We start from the raw sequence: 20,800 nt of genomic DNA, 5'->3' as shown, positions 1-20,800 counted from the left end.
GAATGAGACCCCTCATTGCTACTGTATTTGGCATATCGAATACACCACAGAGAGCTTGCCAGGCTCTGCCGTGTGGACAGGATGCTCTTGGTACCTTGCCAGGTTCTTCGAGAGGGAGAACTAGGCTATAAGAATCTTCACAAGGTGGTTTAAGAATCCCTTGTCTCCTATATTTGATTATCCTTAAAATTTAATTAGGTGTCTTAGCTTCCACCTCCCAGGGTGGTATCTAGTTGCCTCTCTTCATTCTTTGCCTTCAGCAAGAATCTTGTTAGGTTGATTTAGCTAGAATCCTCACCACTACCACTGCTCTGCTTGGCCCCTGCTATATTTTATGTATCTTCTTAACAATCTCCCATCCTATCACTTCCAACATGCTCCTAGCTCTAAATTCTCATTTGTACACGCATTCAGAGTTGAGTTCAATCTCTCCTTCGGTGCCCAAATTCCTGTATTCCTAAGGACAGTCTCCCCTCCTGAATAAAGTCTTCTCTCTGGTACCTTAACAAGTGTCAGTGAATAATTATTTTATTTAGTGCTTTCTTCCCAACTTAAGAACATATTTATTTTGTTAGTTTGATTTTGTTCTGGGCCACACCCAGCAATGCTCAGGGTTTACACCTGTTGCTCTAGGGACCATACAGGATGCCCGGACAGAACCCAATTGGTTGCAGACAAGTCAAGCACCCTACCTGCTGTGCTATTTCTCCAGCCCCCAACATATCTTTAAAAAGCAGACTTGGAATGAGGGGAACCCATTCCTTGCCTTCTCCGGGTGAAACAAATTTCCCTGGGTTGAGGGAGGATGAGATGCCCCAGAGCCTTAAAGATTCTATGAAGTACGGTGCATTCCTAGGAGGAAATTCCACTGGGCATATGTGTTCCAATAGTATTGAAACAACAGCATTCCATTGTCTATATTTGCCACATTTACCACAGCCCCTGAACCTGGGGCTGAACTGACTACATGTTCCTCCAAGGCATTTATCAAGACTTGTACTTCACGTCTTCTTAACCAAAGTGCAAAGCTTTTACCTTATTTTCCAGATTGTAAACATTGTAAAAAAACTAAACCACTCCTTCCCTAGAATGATTGCTAAGTGGTTTTAAACAATATAAATGAGATGTTAATCAGTCCATTATTAAAATTATAGGAGTAAACATATGTTCTTTAATCTAATAAGGGCAACCATATGCACTTGCTTCTGAGTGCTATACTCAATGCCACATGTTGCTAAGTCCTGGTCTTCACAGAAGCTCTTTGAATGTTTCTTGCAAAACTGGTTTCAAAGCTATGAATTAACTAAGCTGTTGCCTGTTCATGAAGCTCTGTACAGTTCCTTGAAATCTGAATATAATTTTGCTGAATAAGGTATTCTTGGTGAGGTGTTCATTTTGTTCAACTTTTGTACTATATCCCTCCATACTCTTCTGGCTCTCAGAGTTTAACTTGATAGACATACATTGTATGAACTTTCCTTCGTATGTATGTTCCTTTTGTGTGTGTGTGAGTGAGTTGGCCCATTCTCCTACTTCTTTTTTTTTTTTTTTTGCTTTTTGGGTCGCACCCAGAGATGCTCAGGGGTTACTCCTGGCTTTGCACTCAGGAATTACTCCTGGCGGTGCTTGGGGGACCATATGGGATGCCAGGGATCGAACCCGGGTTGGCCGCGTGCAAGGCAAACGCCCTCCCCTCTGTGCTATCGCTCCGGCCCCCATTCTCCTACTTCTAACTAAACCTTAAATTTATCTTTGAAAAGCTTTGGGAGATCCATATTTGCTGATCATTTCTTTTTTTTTTAATTTCTATTTTATTCTTTAATTAGTGAATCACCTGAGGGTACAGATACAGATTCACACATTTTAGAACTTGTTTTTCCCTCTTACAATGTTCACAAACACATCCCTCCACCAGTGCCCATTCTCTACCACCAATAAGCCTGTATGTTCCTTTTTTGATTTTTTTTTTTTTTTTTTGCTTTTTGGGTCACACCCGGCAATGCACAGGGGTCATTCCTGGCTCACGCACTCAGGAATTACCCCTGGCGGTGCTCAGGAGACCATATGGGATGCTGGGATTCGAACCCGGGTCGGCCGCGTGCAAGGCAAACGCCCTCCCCGCTGTGCTATCACTCCAGCCCCTCCTTTTTTGATCTTGATGCTTCCAGCATTCTGTTTCTATCTTTGGATTTTGGCATTTAGAGTATAATGTGTCTTGGATTGAGTGTTCTAGTTGAGCCTATTTTTGTGGGGACCGTGAGAGGCCTCTTGGATCTCGGTGCCTGTAATTCTCACTCTGGAAAATTCTCTCCCCCACCCCCACTTTATTTAAACACGGTGGTTTACAAAGTTGCTCATGATGATTTGTTGCAAGCGTTCAATATTCCAACACTAATCCCACCATCACTCTCGCCTTCCCCCACCATTGTTTTCATTTTCCCAACCACCCTGCAAGCCTGCCCGCCCCCTCGAAGGTTGACAGCAATGTGTTTTATATTGCTTGTTATCACTAAAGGGCTAAAGGAATCATCAAAAAATATTTCCTTGGAAGAAAACTTGTGAAAATTGTTGCATCTCACCATGAGGACATTAAGTTCTTGTCTGAAAGTTTACTAAGGTGTTGCTGCAAATTAAGCCTTCTGTGTTCATGTTTTTGTTCATCGAGATTGTTGACTTCTATATTACATCCCATCCAATCTGGCATGCTACTCCTGGGACTTTCGTGGTGTAGAGTATGGAGATGTCATTCCAGAAAATCAAAAATATTTAACTGGACAGTCCCACTGGAGGTCTGGAGGCATCTTTGGTATATGCGAGAGGCTGCCAGTGCTTTGGCAGGGCAGGAGCTGGACTGCCCCCCTTTGGAGATTGCCTGGAGGTCTCAACAGATAATGGGGATCTGAGAAAAGTTTTCCACTATTTCATCTCTTTCAAGATTTATTTATGAATTTCTGGAATAAGGCTAGTAAATGAGCTTACATGAAAGTGTCAGTGGGAGGTGGATGTGACTGCCAGGGCTTCCAGAAGTACGAGGAGGTAGGGGAAAGCCGCCCATCTCTGGGAAATTCTTATTGATGATTGCTTTAACTGCTGCTTCTTCATAATACTTGCCTGTTCTTCAGGGACTCCAGTGATTCGTATATTGTTTCTCTTGAACTCATCCCATACTTCTCTGGTATGCTCTTTATTTCTTTCCAGACTATCTTCCACCGTCTACTGTTTCCAGCAGCTTCCACCTTCTCATCTTAAAGCTCCTTGACCTTAGAGCTTTTGCTCAGCTTCTTTTATTCTGCTAGTCAGAGCTTCTGTTGAGTGTTTTTTTTTCATATCACGTCCTATGTTTGTTTCTTTATTTCTGATGTAATAGGTTTTTCTTTTTTATTTTGACTCTCATACTTTCTTTTGCTTTCCTGACTACTTGAGCTATCATTTCTTTGAACTTTGTTGAATATCTTCATCATAGTGTCACTAAAGACATTGTCTGAAGATTTTTTAATTTTTATTTATTTTATTTATTTATTTTTTAACTGAATCACTGTGAGATAGACTCTTACAAAGCTGTTCATGATTGGGTTTCAGTCATAGTGTTCCAACACCCAACATCCCTCCATCAGTGTCTACTTCCCAGCACCAGTGTCCCCAGTTTCCCTCCCATCAGCACCCCACCCCGCTCTCCCCAGCCTGACTCTATGGCTGGTACTTTTCTTCTCTCTCTTTCTCTCTCTATCTCTGTCTCTGTCTCTCTCATTATCTGAAGATTTACTGGTGTTGTTTATATCTTTGGTGATACTGTCTTTGCTCATTAGGCTCAATGGACTTCACCGTGTTTTAACTTGGTTTTCTAGTGTTCTTGCTGTGCTAGGGATTAGTGTTTGCAGTTCAACCCACTGGGAGATACTGAGGGATTAAGCTGGAGTTGCTCTCCTTCTCCTCTGCCCATCTTCATCAAATGACAGGAGGAATAACTGTAGAAGCATGTAATTTGTTGAAAAGGTCTGTTGTGCAGATGCATGCACAGGTCAGGAGTCGTGGTGTGGGCCCATTTATATGGTGTAGGCCAGGTGCAGAGGCTGCTGGAAGCTAACCCGAAGGGAGGGGCTCTGCCTTTTGGTCTGGATTAAACCTAGTGATAAGAGCCTGAGGCAAACTTTATCTGGAATGGTGGAGCAGCAAGTAGAATTGTCCTTGACGTTTTTCAGGGTATAGATTCCCAGTTATTTTAACATACCCAGAACTACACATCAAAAAATCCTTTCTGCCTTTGCGGCCCCACGCGAGATCGACCCCGGAGGCAACTGAACCACTTTGGACACGAGCGGCGCCCCCAAAAGGCCTCCAAACTGTGGGCTGGGAGCTTCTGGCCCAGGCGCTGCCGGCAGGGTATGGTCTTTTCTCTCTCAACTCTTTCTTTTTGAACGCAGCGAGGTTATAGCCAGTTTTTAGACTCTACAGGAAGCCCGGGATAGCCGATGGGCGGGACTTCTGGATCCGCCCTGTGCCGGCCGACATTTAAGCACAGAGCCATGTGGGGGACGCTCCTTTGCGGCCCCGCGCGAGATCGACCCCGGAGGCAACTGAACCACTTTGGACACGAGCGGCGCCCCCAAAATGCCTCCAAACTGTGTGCTCGGAGCTTCTGGCCCAGGCGCTGCCAGCGAGTGATGCAATTACCAAAAGAATTTTCCCTGGACTTCATATAGAAATCCAAAACCGCACGGCTGCTATCGCAGCCGCGTGACCTAATATCTCTTGATTATCAGCAACGTGTAAATATTCCTTTTTGGCAGGGCTTAACGTGGGGGGAAAACTCCAAACAATAGTACTAAGTTTTTTGTTGAAGGGTAAAAGATTGTAGCGATAGAATTTTAGGCAGAATTTTCCCTGGACTTTATATAGAAACCCAAAACCGCGCGGCCGCGGCAGCCTAATGTCATCTAATCATCAGCAATATGAAATGGTTCCTTTGTAATGGGTTGGACTTTGGGGGGACCATAATAGGGTTAAAGTTTGTAGCGACGTGTAATTTCTGGCTGTACTTTCCCTGGGTTTTATACAGAAATTCAAAGCCGCGAGGCCGCTGCCATGGCCGCGCAACCTATTGTCATTTAATCATCACCAATATGAAATGGTTCCCTTTTAATGGGTCGGACTTTGGTGGGAAATCCTAACAAGAATAGTAAGTCTTTTGCTGAAATATTGAAGGCCACCAAAGTGGTAGCCATCTCTATAGACTGAACTAAGCCATATCCCCACGCCGTCTGAGAAGAAATATCCTTCTTTCTCGGGAAGAAAAGCAGCGTTGGCGTTAACCATAGTATGATGTCCATTAAGCTGACACGGACCTGGTGGCGTGGGAATGGGATACAAGGGAATAAATTATTATGTACTTGGAACAGCGGGATGCTGGTGGAATCTTGAGCTGGGGCCGATACCAGCGTATTACTTTTGGTTCCAGAAACTGCTTGCAGACATTCTACCAGACTATCAACTAAGCCAGAGCCCCACGCCGGCTGATGACGAGAAATAACCATCTCTTTTGGTTTGTTTTCCCTTTGTCAGGCAGCGTGGTGATTACTAAGCAGGCGTGATCTCGGTGGCGCTGGACGAGGGGGGAAAAAAATAGAAAAGTTATGTAACAAACAGCGGGACTAAATATCTCTACATTCTCAGCAATGGAGAGCCATCAAATGCTTCCTTGACAGTGGGACTGTCTTCTCTTTTTGGGGGGGAAACCCTAGCAACAATAGTGAGTTATGTGTTGAAACATGGACTGTGACCAAGATAAAGCATAAACGAAGTGAAACTTATCACTTACAAGGGCGGGGACTGAGGGGGCGGGAGGTATAATGGGGTGGTTGGTGATGGAATATGGGCACAGGTGAAGGGAAGGGTGTTTGAGTACTGTATAACTGACATAATCCTGAGAACTTTGTAACCCTCCACATGGTGATTCAATAAAATTTAAATTAAAAAAAAAATCCTTTCTTTAAAAATGTACAGATTGGGGGAACTGCCAAGGCAGGGGGTCCCGCGCCTCAGGCCGTCAGCCCTCCTGGGCGCCGTTTTAGCAGCTCCTCCCTACTGCCAGGTAACTTCGACTCCAGATCGATCTCACTCTCTTCTTCCTGCCCCTCTGAAAGAACTCTCACACCGGCTCCGCCCAGCCTGGGGACTTCTGGCTGGTGGGGGAGTGTCCTCTATGTCAGAGATCGTGACCTCAAAAGGGGGCGTGGCCTATTTTCAGAGCGGCGCCCACTAATGTCGCCGCAGTTATTTTTCTCCCTCTCCTATACTGCGCACTTAGGTCACAAATCCCTATGACCTACTTACTCGAAGAACAACCTGGCCATCTCAATCACTATATGCCTATAAGCCAGTAACTCATCCTAATTCCAGAAAAAGTGACAGGAATACAACTAGGTACACAAAGCCCTCATAAACAGACCACAGCCTCAAACCTTGATTAGAAGCCCTACATAAACTAGGAAGATCTCAGTAATATAAGAAACTATTCTAGAAGGGGGAAAAGGTTACCATTATCAATTTAGCTCCCCTACAATCCCCTCCTGGAGCAAGAGGAATAGTGATATAGAATCGGGAGGTTTCACCTCTATTGTTCTATAACAACATGAAGAAACATCAAAAAAACCTCCCACAAACAGAAAATGAAGAGATTCCAGAAACCTCAATACAGGGCACCCACAAATACAACCTCCTCTCAGATAAAGAATTCAGAGAAGAAATTGTGAAGATGGTCGAGGAACTCAAAGCAACCATGGAACGGACAGCCAATAAACTAAGGGAGGATATGAACATAACCATGGAACAATCAATAAACTAAGGGAGGATATGAACACAGCCTTGGAACGGACCACCAACAAAATACGGGAAGAAATGAGAGGAGAGATTTCAAACCTAACAACAGAAGTCACACAATTAAAGGAATCGGTAGATGAGATAAAAGGCTCAGTGGTAGCCCTCAACAGTAGATTGACTGCAGCAGAAGACAGAATAAGTGAGCTTAAGGATGACCTGCACAAAGCTTACAAACAACAACAAATAATGGCAAAAGAACCTCAAGATGGCTCTAGGGCAAATCAGTCCTAGGGGACGACCTCAAAAGGAACAACATAAGAATCATGGGAGTACCAGAACCACAGGGAACTAATCCCAATGAAAAAAACACAGTTAAAGACATCATTGCTAAGAAATTCCCAGGGCTGGAGAATGTGGGCATCCAGATCCAAGGAGCCTGAAGGGTGCCAACTAAAAGGGACCCCAACAAAAAAACTCCAAGGCATATCATAGTCACAATGATGGATGCCTCGGATAGAGACACAATACTGCAAGCAGCAAGGTCAAAGAAGGAAATCACATACAAAGGAGCACCCCTTAGATTTATAGCAGACTTATCAGAGGAAACCCTCCAAGTCCGAAGACAATGGTGGGATATAGTGGAAAAGCTCACCCAAATGAACATCTCAACAAGATTACTCTATCCGGCTAAACTCTCACTTAAACTAGAAAGAACCATACACTATTTCTCATATAAACACCAACTCAAGAACTTCATAGACTCAAAACCAAACTTAAAAGAAGGTCTAAAGGGGCTGCTGTAAGACAAAGAAAAACCCTACAAGAACAACAAATCCTACAGAAAGATGGCACATAATCCCATAACAATAATCTCTCTCAATGTCAATGGGCTAAATGCACCAATCAAGAGACACAGAGTAGCAAAATGGATTCGGAAACTAAACCCAACTTTCTGCTGCCTACAAGAAACACACCTGAACAGTCTGAGCAAACACAGGCTCAAAGTCAAAGGATGGAAAACAATCCTACAAGCAAACAACCCCCTCAAAAAAGCTGGGGTGGCCATACTAGTATCTAACAACATAGATTTCAGGCTAAAAAAGATTAGAAGGGCCAGTGACAGTCATTTTCTATTCATCAAGAGATATGTAAAACAGGAAGAAATCACACTCTTAAATGTATACGCATGTAATGAGCGACCAGATAAATATTTAAAGCAACTCCTAACAAACCTTAAGGAGGACATCACTAGCACCACAATAGTAGTTGGAGACTTCAACATAGCTTTATTACCTCTGGATAGATCAACAAGAACAAAAACAAGGAAACAATGGCCCTGAAGGAAGAAATAGAAGAGAGAGGGCTTATAGACCTATACAGGACTTTACACCCCAAAAAGAAAGAATATACATTTTTCTCCAGTGCACACAGAACATTCTCCAAAATATACCATGTGCTGGGTCATGAAACATACCTCAACAGAATCAGAAAGATAGAAATTGTATCAACCATCTTCTGGACCATGATGCACTGAAAATAGAAACTAAGCACACACAGACACAGAGCACCAAATCGAACACCTGGAAATTAAACAATTCCCTGTTGAACAACGAGTGGATCAAAAAGGAAATTAAGGAAGAGATCAAAAGATACCTTGAAACAAATGAGAATGAAGACACAAGCTACCAGAACCTATGGGACGCGGCTAAAGCTGTGCTAAGGGGAAAATTTATAGCCCTGCAAGCATTCCTCAGGAAGGAGGAAAGGGCCTATATAGAGAGCTTGACTTCACAGCTCAAGATCTTAGAAAAGGACCAGCAAAAGGAACCCTAGTCAGACCGAAGGAAAGAAATAATAAAACTTAGAGCAGAAATTAACAATAGGGAAACCCAAAAGACAATCCAAAAGATCAATAAAACAAAAAGCTGGTTCTTTGACAAAATAAATAAGATTGACAAACCGCTAGCAAGACTCACAAAGAAAGAAAGAGAGAGAACCTTAATAAACTGAATCAGAAATGAAAAGGGGGATATCACAACAGAAACCAATGAAATTCAAAAGATCATCAGAGACTACTTTGAAAATCTCTATGCCATGAAACAAGAGAACCTAAAAGAAATGGACAAATCCCTTGATTCCTACAATCTCCCAAAACTGAATCAAGATGACTTGAAATACCTGAATAGACCCATTAATATCAAGGAAATTAAAACTGTTATCAAATGTCTTCCCCAAAACAAAAGCCCAGGCCCAGAAGGATTCGCTAGCGAATTCTTCCAAATATTTAAAGAGGATCTGTTGCCAGTTCTCTTCAAGTTATTCAAGGAACTTGAAGAAACAGGGACTCTACCAAACAGTTTCTATGAAGCTCATACCTCCCTAATACCAAAGGCAAACAAAGAAAACTACAGGCCAATATCCCTGATTAACATGGATTCGAAGATTCTCAACAAAATACTAGCAAACAGAATCCAATAACTCATTAAAAAAATCATACATCACGATCAAGTAGGATTCATCCCGGGGATGCAAGGATGGTTTAACATTCAGAAATCAATCAACATAATCCATCACATCAACAAAAGTAAAAATAAAAACCATGTAATCATTTCAATAGATGCAGAGAAAGCATTTGACAAGATCCAACACCCATTTATGATGAAAACTCTCACCAAAATAGGCTTAGAAGGAACTTTCTCCAAGATAGTCGAAGCCATCTACCACAAACCCATGGCAAGCATTATTCTCAATGGAGAAGCACTAAAGGCCTTCCCTCTAAGATCAGGGACAAGACAAGGATGCCCACTCTCACCGTTTCTGTTCAACATAGTACTGGAAGTACTTGTAATAGCAATTAGGCAAGAAAAAGACATTAAGGGTATACAGATAGGAAAGGAAGAAATCAAGCTCTCACTATTTGCAGATGACATGATTCTATACCTAGAGAATCCTAAAACCTCCACTAAGAAACTCTTAGAAACAATAGACTTGTACAGAAAGTTGCAGGCTATAAAATCAATACCACAAATTCCATGGCCTTCCTATACTCAAATAGCGAGTCAGAGGAAAGTGACATTAAAAAAAATCCCATTCACAATTGTGCCCCAGAAGATCAAGTACCTAGGAATCAGCCTAACTAAGGAAGTAAAGGATCTCTACAAGGAAAACTACAAAACACTACTCAATGAAATAAAAGAGGACATGAGGAAATGGAAACATATTCCCTGCTCATGGATAGGAAGACTTAACATTGTCAAAATGGCAATACTCCCCAAAGCACTATACAGATTCAATGCGATCCCTATAAAGATACCCATGAAATTCTTCAAAGAAATTGATCAAACACTCCTGAAATGCATATGGAACAATAAACGCCCACGAATAGTTAAAGCAATTCTTGGGAAAAAGATGATGGGAAGCATCACCCTCCCCAACTTCAAACTTTACTACAAAGCAGTAACAAGTAAAATAGCATGGTCCTGGAACAAAGGCACAGCCACTGATCAATGGAACAGGGTAGAATATCCCTACATGCAACCCAAAATATATGATCATCTGATCCTTGATAAGGGGGCAAGAAATGTGAAATGGAACAAGGAAAGACTCTTCAACAAACGGTGCTGGCATAACTGGACAGCCACATGCAAAAAAGTGGGCTTAGACATCGACCTAACACCATGCACAAAAGTCAGATCAAAATGGATTAAAGACCTCAACATCAGACCACAAATCATAAGGTACATTGAAGACAAGGTCGGCAAAACCCTTCACGATACTGAAGCTAAAGGTATTTTCAAAGATGACACGGAACTAAGTAATCAAGTAGAAACAGAGATAAACAAATGGGACTATATTAAACTAAGAAGCTTCTGCACTGCAAAAGATGCAGTGACCAGAATTCAAAGGCAATCTACAGAATGGGAAAGGATATTCACCCAATACCCATCCGATAAAGGGTTGATATCAAGGGTATATAAAGCACTGGTTGACCTCTACAAAAAGAAAACATCCAACCCAATCAAAAAATGGGACGAAGAAATGAACAGAAACTTTATCAAGGAAGAAATATGAATGGCTAAAAGGCACATGAAAAAATGCTCTTCATCACTAATCATCAGGGAGATGCAGGTCAAAACAACTATGAGATACCACCTCACACCACAGAGACTGGCCCACATCCAAAAGAACAAAGACAACTGCTGTTGGCGTGGATGTGGGGAGAAAGGAACCCTCCTACACTGCTGGTGGGAATGTCAACTGGTTCAGCCCTTTTGGAAAACAATATGGTCGATTCTCAAAAAATTAGAAATTGAGATTCCATTTGACCCAGCAATACCACTCCTGGGAATATACCCCGGAGAAGCAAAAAAGTATAGTCAAAATGACATCTGCACCTGTATGTTTATAGCAGCACAGTTTACAATAGCCAGAATGTGGAAAAAACCCAAATGCCCGAGAACAAATGACTGGCTAAAAAACTTTGGTACATCTACACAATGGAATACTATGCAGCTGTTAGAAAGCATGAAGTCATGAAATTTGCATATAAGTGGATCAGCATGGAAAGTATCATGGTGAGTGAAATGAGTCAGAAAGAAAGAGACAGACACAGAAAGATTGCACTCATATGTGGAATATAAAGTAGCAGAGAGGTACGAGCTAGCAATGATGCAACCTCTGGCTGAAAACCCTCTGGACTTAGTCACTAAAATACTAAAATACAGAAATCTAGAACCTCACGACCGCTACTGTGGCCACACGACCTCATATCTCCTCATTCTCAGCAATGGAAAACAAATTATCAAATGCTTCTTTTCCAGCAGGTCCGACTCTGGGGGGGGGAAATTCCAAACAATAATAGTGAGTTTTTCTGTTTGTATGTAATCAAAGTAAAGAGAAAGTAAAGTGAGATTTACCAACTACACAGGCGGGGTGAGGGGCTGGGGGGTGGGGGGGTGGGGGGAGGTTTACTGTGGTTCTTGGTGGTGGAATATATGCACTGGTGAAAGGATGGGTGTTCGAGCATTATGTAACTGAGACTTAAGCCTGAAAGCTTTGTAACTTTCAACATGGTGATTCAATTTAAAAAAATAAATTAATAATAAATAAATAAATAAATAAAGAGAAGGTTTCCCCCCAAAATTAAAAATTAAAAAATAAAATAAAAATGTACATATTCCCTAGCATAAGTATTTGAAGTTGAAAATATAGCATAAGGATTCAGAGCAAAGGATCTGAATCTAAACTTTATTCACTCAAAACCTAGTTTTGTTCCGTAGCATTACAGGTTTACAACTCATCCCCATTCTTCCCTATGCTCCCTGATTTCTTTATTATCTATAAAATAGTCTTAAATGTTATTTATTTCATAATGATGCAGAATTAAAATGGAAAACACACGCACCATCAAATACTTAAAGAGTCCCTGGCATGAGGTTAAATGTTCAGAAAATGTTAATTTTATTGTTGCATCTCCTTAAACCTCCATCATGTCAGAGGCACATACTCACTTTCAAAAACTCATTCAAAAATCTGACACACATAAGGCAAATAGCCATTATGTATTCAGTCTTATACTGGAAAAATCAAGCTAAATAAGACATGACCTCTCTCACAACTGATTTCATAAGATTGTAAAAAGAGGGGGCTGGCTCAAGCTCCGCCGAGATTCGACCTGGGTGGCCATGCCTTTGTACAGCCGCTGGGCTGCTGAACGAGCAGGATCCAGAGCCAACTATATGACTTGGGGTTCCAGCAAGTGCTTGCAGCCATGTGTCCAGACTGTAAACTAAGCTTTTGCCCCACGCTGGCTAATGGAGGAAATATCCTTCTTCCTTGGTTTTTCTTCCCTCCGGGAGGAGCAGGTGTGGTGTTCGCCATTTTATGGGACTTTTGAGCAGATATGAACTTGGGGTTCCAGCGAGAGCTTGCAGCCATGTATCCAGACTGTGAACTAAGCTTTTGCTCCATGCTGCTCCAGGAAGGGAAGTGATTCAATTTCCAACTTAAATCTCACTGGACTTAATTACTGAAATACAGAAATTGTAAACCATGCGGCCGCGAACTTCTATCTCTTCATTTCTCATCAGTGGAAAACTAATTATCAAATATTTCCCTGTCAATAGGGCCATATTCTTGGGGGATAAATTCCAACAAGAATAGTGAGTTCTGTGTTGAAACTCTAACAACAATAGTGAGTTTGGTGTTGAAATATGGAATTTAATCAAGGTAAAGAGAAAAGGAAGTGAAATTTATCAGTTATGCAGGGGGGGTTGTTGGGAGGTGGGGGGTGGGATGTATACTGGGTTTTTTTTTTTGGTGGTGGAATATGGGCACTGGTGAAAGGACAGGTGTTTGAGCATTGTATAACTGAGACATAAGCCTGAGAACTTTGTAACTTTCCACATGGTGATTCAATTAAAAAAAATTATAAAAAAGATTGTGGAAGTTTCATATTTGGTTCTGTTTGGAGCCACATCTGGCAATGCTCTGAAGTTACTCCCAGTTCAATGGTTGGGGTGTCAGAAATTGACCCCAGTCTTTTGCATGCATTTCTCAGTTCTGTGAGCTATCTCCCTGGTCCAGATTACAGTGATGGAAGTGCTTCACAGTAAAGCTAAACACGAGGTCCCATGAAAAACATCAATAAGGGTTAATAGTTGGCTGAGGGGTTTAAAGCAGGGTTCTTTGATGGGTTCAAAGAAGAGGTATCCTAGAGTAGTCTTGAAGGTTTAGCAGGATAAATCAAGAGAAGGGATATTCTGGGTTGAGGACAGCTATGTTCAAAGGTCTAGAGATAGAAAAATTGCTCAAGAAGCAGGTATCCATGTTTTACACACAGGGGGAAGTGGAAAAATAGGGTGTGATGATTCTGGGTAGAAGGGTCGAAGGTATAGAGATAGGAAAGATTAAGAACCAGTTTTCTATGTTCTGCACACAAGCAGGGGTGCAAGAATAGGTGCTGATGGGTTGGACAGAAGTCTGATGACATTGGACAAACAGTTCTTGGCAGAACAACCAAGGTAGACACGCCACAATCAACAAACATGCAAGGTAGACTCTGCCCTATAACTGCTAGGAACCACTGGAATAATTCAGTAGAGGAGAATCATGAAATGACGATGTTTGTGTGTAAGTGTGGTATGATAGTTCCTACCTAGATAATTACAGGGAAGGGGACAACATTGGAAGAAGCTTGCTCCTCAAGACCGAGTTCTCTTCTGAATACATATTTCACTTGCTTGTTTCTTTGCCTTTTTCTACTCTGGAGAAGCCTGTGTTCTCTCTTAAACATGTGCTTATCCTTGTCAATACCCTCATATATTTCTAAATAAATTTCAATAACTTTTTCCTATACACACACAAACATACACACAACACACAAGTATGAACCCTAAGATAAATTAGGAACCTAAACTAAACTAAAACAGTGACATTGGGGACGAAGAAGAGTGTGTGAATTGGGGAAACATTTTCTAACATAAATTACACAATGATTCTGATTCTGCAATTACTGGATTAATGTGGAGAAAGAGAGAACAAATGACAGAATGAAGGAATAATATTTCTGTTTTGGGTGGGTATCAGTGGTATATTATGGGCTAGAAATATTTGGGAGGAAAGCAGAGGTGACTAGTATATTTGGTCATGAAGAGTTAGGGGTACCTGTGGAAGACTGAATACATACTGTCTGCTCAACAGAATTATCCAATCTGCAGATTCTTGGGCTTCTTAAAGAACCTTTAGAGAATCTACCTATAGAGTGAATCAGAAGACCATTGCTGAGGTCTGACAATCTGTATGTGTGTGTATGTGTGTTTAATACCCAGTCCACAATTATTTAGTGATACAACACAAACAAATAGGAAAATACAGATTTAGGAGACTTTGCATAGATGTGATTAGACAAAATCAGGAACGATTGCAAAAGTAAGAATAGTTTCTTTGATGCAGAACTCATCACATTGCAACAGTGATTTTTCTTCGTATTGCCAACAAGGGAACTGGGCAATTAAAAGTGGAGAGCGGACTGTGAGACAATTGATCACTAATTTAATACCAATAAAATTCTCCTCCATTATCTTCAATGATGGTTTTCCTGTGTTTTTTAAAATTTTGATTATTATTCCTTTTCTTTAGAATGCACTTCCAAATTTTGAGCATTTAAGGTCCTCTCTCACATAATCTCAACTGACATTTCCACTTCCTGCTATCATCATCTCTAACATTAATCCATGTGCCAACCACAGTGGGCTTGGCTTTCTCTGAGAAAATCAAGTATCATATATCTCTAGACTTTTCTTCCTCTGATACTTCTCTTTGGTCCCATATTCTCTACCTAACTCATATTTATCTATTTATTTATTCATATTTATATTTATTCATATTTGTATTCATATTTATTCATAAATGACCATTCAAATTTTGATAGCACTGTTATGCGTACCACTGTTCATTCTGCTAATTTGCACCAACCTTCCATTGCAAAGAAGGAAGGTAATTTTCTTATAAGTACATACAAATATTATATTAAAAAAATTTTTTTTTGTTTGGGGACCACACCTGGAAGTGCCCAGGGTTTACTCCTGACCAGCTCAGGGGACCATATGGGATGCTGGGAATTGAATCCGGGTTGGCATCATGCTAGGCAAGGCTGTACTATCTCTCTGACTCACACTCACATTGACTGATTAAAAGACACCTCCTTCAATCTTTCAGTCCACTTTAACTATTTCATCTCTTATTTTTCATACATCCTATATAAAGTTATAAGATGGCATTTTTTTTTTATTTTCACTAGTATTCAACAAATAATTTGGGTGGATTTTTGTTTGTTTGTTTTTGGATCATCCATACTGATCATCCATATCCTAGTTAGCCCATCAACCTGACTGACTATTCTATGTAAAAGCATGAAGATGACACTGTTGCTACAGTTCTGCGGTGCTTGGGACTACTCAGGCCACACACAGGAGTTCAGGGGCCTCTAGGACTGCAACTCACAATGCTTGGGGGACCAGTTGTGCCAGGGATACAACTGAGTTCAGCTGCACACAAAGTGGAGGCCTTAACTCCAGTACTCTTTCAACCCTTTCTACAGTTAGGGTTTGGGGTTAGGGTTTTTTGTTTGTTTGTTTGTTTGTTTTGGTTTTTGGGTCACACCCAGCAATGCACAGGGGTTACTCCTGGCTCTTCACTCAGGAATTACCCCTGGCGGTGCTCAGGGGACCATATGGGATGCTGGGATTTGAACCCGGGTCGGCCTCGTGCAAGGCAAACACCCTACCCGCTGTGCTATCACTCCAGCCCCAGGGTTGGGTTTTTTGTTTTGTTTTTTTTTGAAAAAAATTTATATAAGAACCCGATTTACAAAATGATTGAAAGTTAAATTTTAGGGGCTGGAGCGATAGCACAGCGGGTAGGCGTTTGCCTTGCACGCCGCCGACCCAGGTTCAATTCCCAGCATCCCATATGGTCCCCCAAGCACCGCCAGGAGTAACTCCTGAGTGCCTGATCCAGTAGTAACCCCTGTGCATAGCCAGGTGTGACCCAAAAAGCAAAAGAAAAAAGAAAAGAAAAAAAAGAAAGTTAAATTTTAGTTCATAGAATGTGTCCACTTCCCAGTGTTCCCAAATTTTTTCCCACCTCCCCAGCCTGCCACCTTGACAGGCACATTATAAAGTTTGCCGGTTGTGGTTTGGATCTCATGTTTTCAGTGCTGTTGAGTCTGTGACTTGGATATAGAGCTATGCCACTCCCCCACATTATCAGTGTACCCAAGAACCCTGACTCCTGCCCTCCTGTTCTCCTTAACTCCTTTGCCCCTGATTTCTTTGCTTCCCTGTCCTTCTCCTCTTTATGCTACGGGTCAAGGGTGATCTGCGCCCCCTGACCCCATTTGCTGCATTCTCTAATAGGTTTTTGAAAAATTTAGTTCCTCTTCACTTTGTGGTTGTAATGACCAGAGGTCAGACACAGACCACACACACTTAAACCCGATTGCTAGGCTCACACTCCTGGCTGAGGTGCTTCAGAAATCACACACTTTGGTCTTGTGCTGGGGACCAGAAACACCAGAGTCTGTGGTGTCAGATCACACTCTGTTTGTGGGGGGACTCATACTTGCAACTCGCTGGCCTCATCCTTACGATGTAGGTGTTCTTGCCTCTGAGACACCATCAGACCCTGCTAGAGTTTGCTTGTTTGTTTGTCTGGGGGGCTACAACCAGCAGTATTCAGAGCTTACTCCTGGATTTGTGCTCAGGGGGTCATTCCTGGCAGTGCTCAAGGGAGTGGGTGCCACAGATGGAACCCATGTCAGTTACATGCAAGGTGTGCCCGGTATACTATTTCTGGCTATGCAATTAATGTTTAAAGATTAGATTTTGAATGACTAAGTAGCAGATACTATATTCTCTTCACAGTTGGAGGGTTTTTCTGTTTTGTTTTGTTTTAGGGCCATACCATGCAGTACGTGGGACTTACTCCTGGCTCTGCACCCAGATATCACTCCTGGTGGTACTCAGTGAACCGTATGAGATGCTGGAAATCAAACCCTGGTCAGTTGTGTACAAGAAAGTGCCTTACCTGCTTTACTATCTCTATGGCCCCAAATTTCTATAACCTAATGTATGTAATATAGTTATATGTATGAAATATGTTCATACTATGCTTCATATAAAGGATGAGCTTTATGCATAGTATGAACAGCTTTCACAAAATGTTAGCTTGAACTAAAATTTCTTGAATATGAACTCGCAAAATGCATAGGCCACGATCTCAGAAATTCTATGTGTTTCAGTTCAATCGAATCATTTATTTGAATTTCAATAAAGGAAGCAGAAAGTTCCATTTTCCCAGCCCAAAGTAATTTTTAAACAAAAAGGGACTTACACTTTAAGGTTAAGCTGTCTACTCATTCAATCCAACAGTTAGTTTTCTGTAAGTCATTTTTCAAAGAAAGTCAATGAGATTGATGACCAAAATGGACCACAGTCCACGTTTCTGACAGGCTAATAAGAGAGAACAGGAGCTGCCAAGGAGATGCCTAAGTCTGGGTGACAAAGTATAACCAGAACATACATTTGGGCTGTCCTTGAGGTGATCGCAGTCTTGCTTTGTAATCTTAATAATCTGGGACTCTACTCCCCATGTTTTCACTGGGACAAGACTGAGATAGTCTCACTCTGCCTTTGTAGATGACATGCTCGAAGAATTCCTTCTTCTATTTTCTCAACCAGACGGTTGAGTTCTCCAACTAGCCCGAGTTATCCAACTCTCAAACCATGCCACTTGGTTTTTGTCACAGGTTTGCTATCAGTGGTGATGTTCACATGATCAATAGAAAGTGCATAGAAGATTATATTTTAGTCAAGTTTGAAGAAATAGAGGGACACTTACTGATTTAGGATCTGAGTAGGTACCGAGTCCAATAATAGGAATGCTGTTCCCATCATTGAGGGGTATTCGGTGATTGGCAGCACTGAGTTCCATCTGGGAAAGAGTCAGGACTAGAGCCACCACAGGAAGAGTCCTTTGGAAAAGCTGTCCTAGGTCCTATTTAAATCAGAGAAAGGAGGGCCAGAGGGAGGGGCAGTGGGCAGGGAAAGAGAATAAACAGATGTGTTTCTCAATCTGCTTTTTTTTTTAAGAAAAAAGTAAGTAAAACTTATTCTGAACAGCCTTAGTAAGGTTGTTCTTTGAACCTCATAGCTATGTAAATCATTCATAGAGTTTATGCACACTTTTTTTTTACAGTATTCAATGGAATTTTTCTATTTTTATAAAAGGGCCTAGAGTGGGAGTTCCTTTCTTTCATTTGCAGACAGTGCTGACGAAAAGCCCAGTCTTATGCACACTTTTGTGCAAAGAAAATATTTTTAAAGTTTGAAATCACTCTGTAATTTATTTATTTATTGACATTTATTTCTTGTTTATTATTTTTTATCATTTTTTAAAAATTTATTTTATTCTTTAATTAGAGAATCACCATGAGGGTACAGATACAGATTCACACATTTTCAAGCTTGTTTTTCCCTCATACAATGTTCACAAACACATCCCTCCACCAGCGCTCATTTTCCACCACCAATAAACCCAGTATCCCTCCCACCCCCCAATCCCATCTCCCCCCGACCCCACCCTGCCTCTGTGGCAGGGCATTCCCTTTTGTTCTCTCTCTCCAATTGGGTGTTGTGCTTTGAAATAGGGGTATTGAGTGGCCATTGTGTTCAGTCTCTAGTCTACTTTCGGCACGAATCTCCCTTCCCAGGCGGGATCTCCAACCACATTTTACTTGGTGTTCCCTTCTCTATCTGAGCTGCCTTTCTCCCCAGCATGTGAGACGAGCTTCCAAGCCATGGAGCCAACCTACTGGCACTTATTTCTACTATTCTTGGATATTAGTCTCCTACTCTGTTTTTTTTTTAATATTCCACAGATGAGTGCAATATTTCTATGTCTGTCTCTCTCTTTCTGACTCATTTCACTTAGCATGATATTTTCCATGTTGATCCTCTTATATGCAAAGTTCATGACTTCATTTTTTCTAACAGCTGCATAGTATCCCATTGTATAGATGTACCAGAGTTTTTTTAACCAGTCATCTGTTCTCAGGCACTCGGATTTTTTCCAGATTCTGTAAACAGTGCTGCGGTGAACATGTAAGTGCAGATGTCATTTCGACTATACTTTTTTGCTTCTTTGGGGTATATTCCCAGTAGTGGTATTGCTGGATCAAATGGGAGCTCAATTTCTAATTTTTTGAGAAGCGTCCATATTGTTTTCCAAAAGGGCTGAACTAGCCGGCATTCCCACCAGCAGTGTAGAAGGGTCCCTTTCTCCCCACATCCTCTCTAACAGTGGTTGCTTTTGTTCTTTTGGATGTGTGCCACTCTCTGTGGTGTGAGGTGGTATCTCATGGTTGTTTTGATCTGCATCTCCCTGATGATTAGTGATGTAGAGCACTTTTTCATGCACCTTTTGGCCATTTGTATCTCTTCCTTGGGAAAGTTTCTGTTCATTTCTTCACCCCATTTTCTGATGGGGTTGGATGTTTTCTTGTAGAGTTCAACCAGTGCCTTATATACCTTTGATATCAACCCCTTATCAGAGGGGTATTGGGTGAAAATCCTTTCCCATTCTGTAAACTGTCTTTGTATTCTGGTCACTATATCTTTTTGTGCAAAGAAAATAATGAAAACAGTCATTTGGCATAGCAATCATCTCTTGGAGTCCTTGCTTTTTCTTTTAATGCTTTATTAAGACATTAAAAATTTACAGAGTTATTTCTAGGAGAGTTATTTCAGGCATACAATGTTCTAACACCAGGAGAACACAGGTTCTCCTCCCTCCATCAAAGGTTTGGTCCTTCTGCCAAACCCCTGCCCCCAAGCTGGTTCCTTGACAGGCATATTAATGATTTATTTATTATTACTTGTAACAAGTTAAAGGAATGGCAAATAAAGGTATCAGAAAATAAATCAATAAAAGTTAATTTGTGACTATTTGCTGCTAAGTGGAAGAGAGTGATACAGATAGTCTCTCCCCCCACCCCCCACCCCACCACACACACACACACCTGTCTGTCTTCTCCGGGGCTCCTTGGAGGGCTTGGGTGGTCTTCAGTTTACCTCCCCGCCCCAGCAGAGCTTCCAAGGCCGAAGACCTCCGGAACCTAGCCACAGCCAATGACCAACATCCAGAGACCTTAAAACCAAGCTCCTTTGGCCTAGTTCTCCCTCTGGGAGAGCCTGGCAAGCTACCAAGAGTTTCCTGCCCACATGGGAGAGCCTCGAAAACTCCTCATGTGCCAAAAACACTAACAATGAGGAGTCTCATTCCCCTGACCCTCCAGTGCGGCACCATTGCAAAGGATGAGTAAAGAGAGGCTTCTAAAATCTCAGGGCTAGGACAAATGGAGATGTTACTGACACCGCTTGAGAAATTTGAAAATCAACAGGATGATGATGATGATGATGATGAT

General features: G+C 41.6%; 1 protein-coding gene across 1 annotated transcript in view; it reads right to left on the bottom strand.

Annotated features, from left to right (window-relative positions):
- Positions 1 to 18,324, bottom strand: part of AKR1D1 (aldo-keto reductase family 1 member D1) — an 86,898-nt gene extending 68,574 nt beyond the window's left edge. The window contains exon 1 of the mRNA XM_004608232.2: positions 18,217 to 18,324. Coding sequence (XP_004608289.2) covers positions 18,217 to 18,309 — 93 coding nt within the window. The 5' untranslated portion in view covers positions 18,310 to 18,324. The remainder of the gene's footprint in view (positions 1 to 18,216) is intronic.
- Positions 18,325 to 20,800: the final 2,476 nt, after the last annotated feature.

Source organism: Sorex araneus, chromosome 1 (genome assembly GCF_027595985.1).
Source record: "Sorex araneus isolate mSorAra2 chromosome 1, mSorAra2.pri, whole genome shotgun sequence".
In the NCBI taxonomy this organism is placed as follows: domain Eukaryota; kingdom Metazoa; phylum Chordata; class Mammalia; order Eulipotyphla; family Soricidae; genus Sorex; species Sorex araneus.
This window is presented reverse-complemented; position numbering and strand designations above follow the sequence as displayed.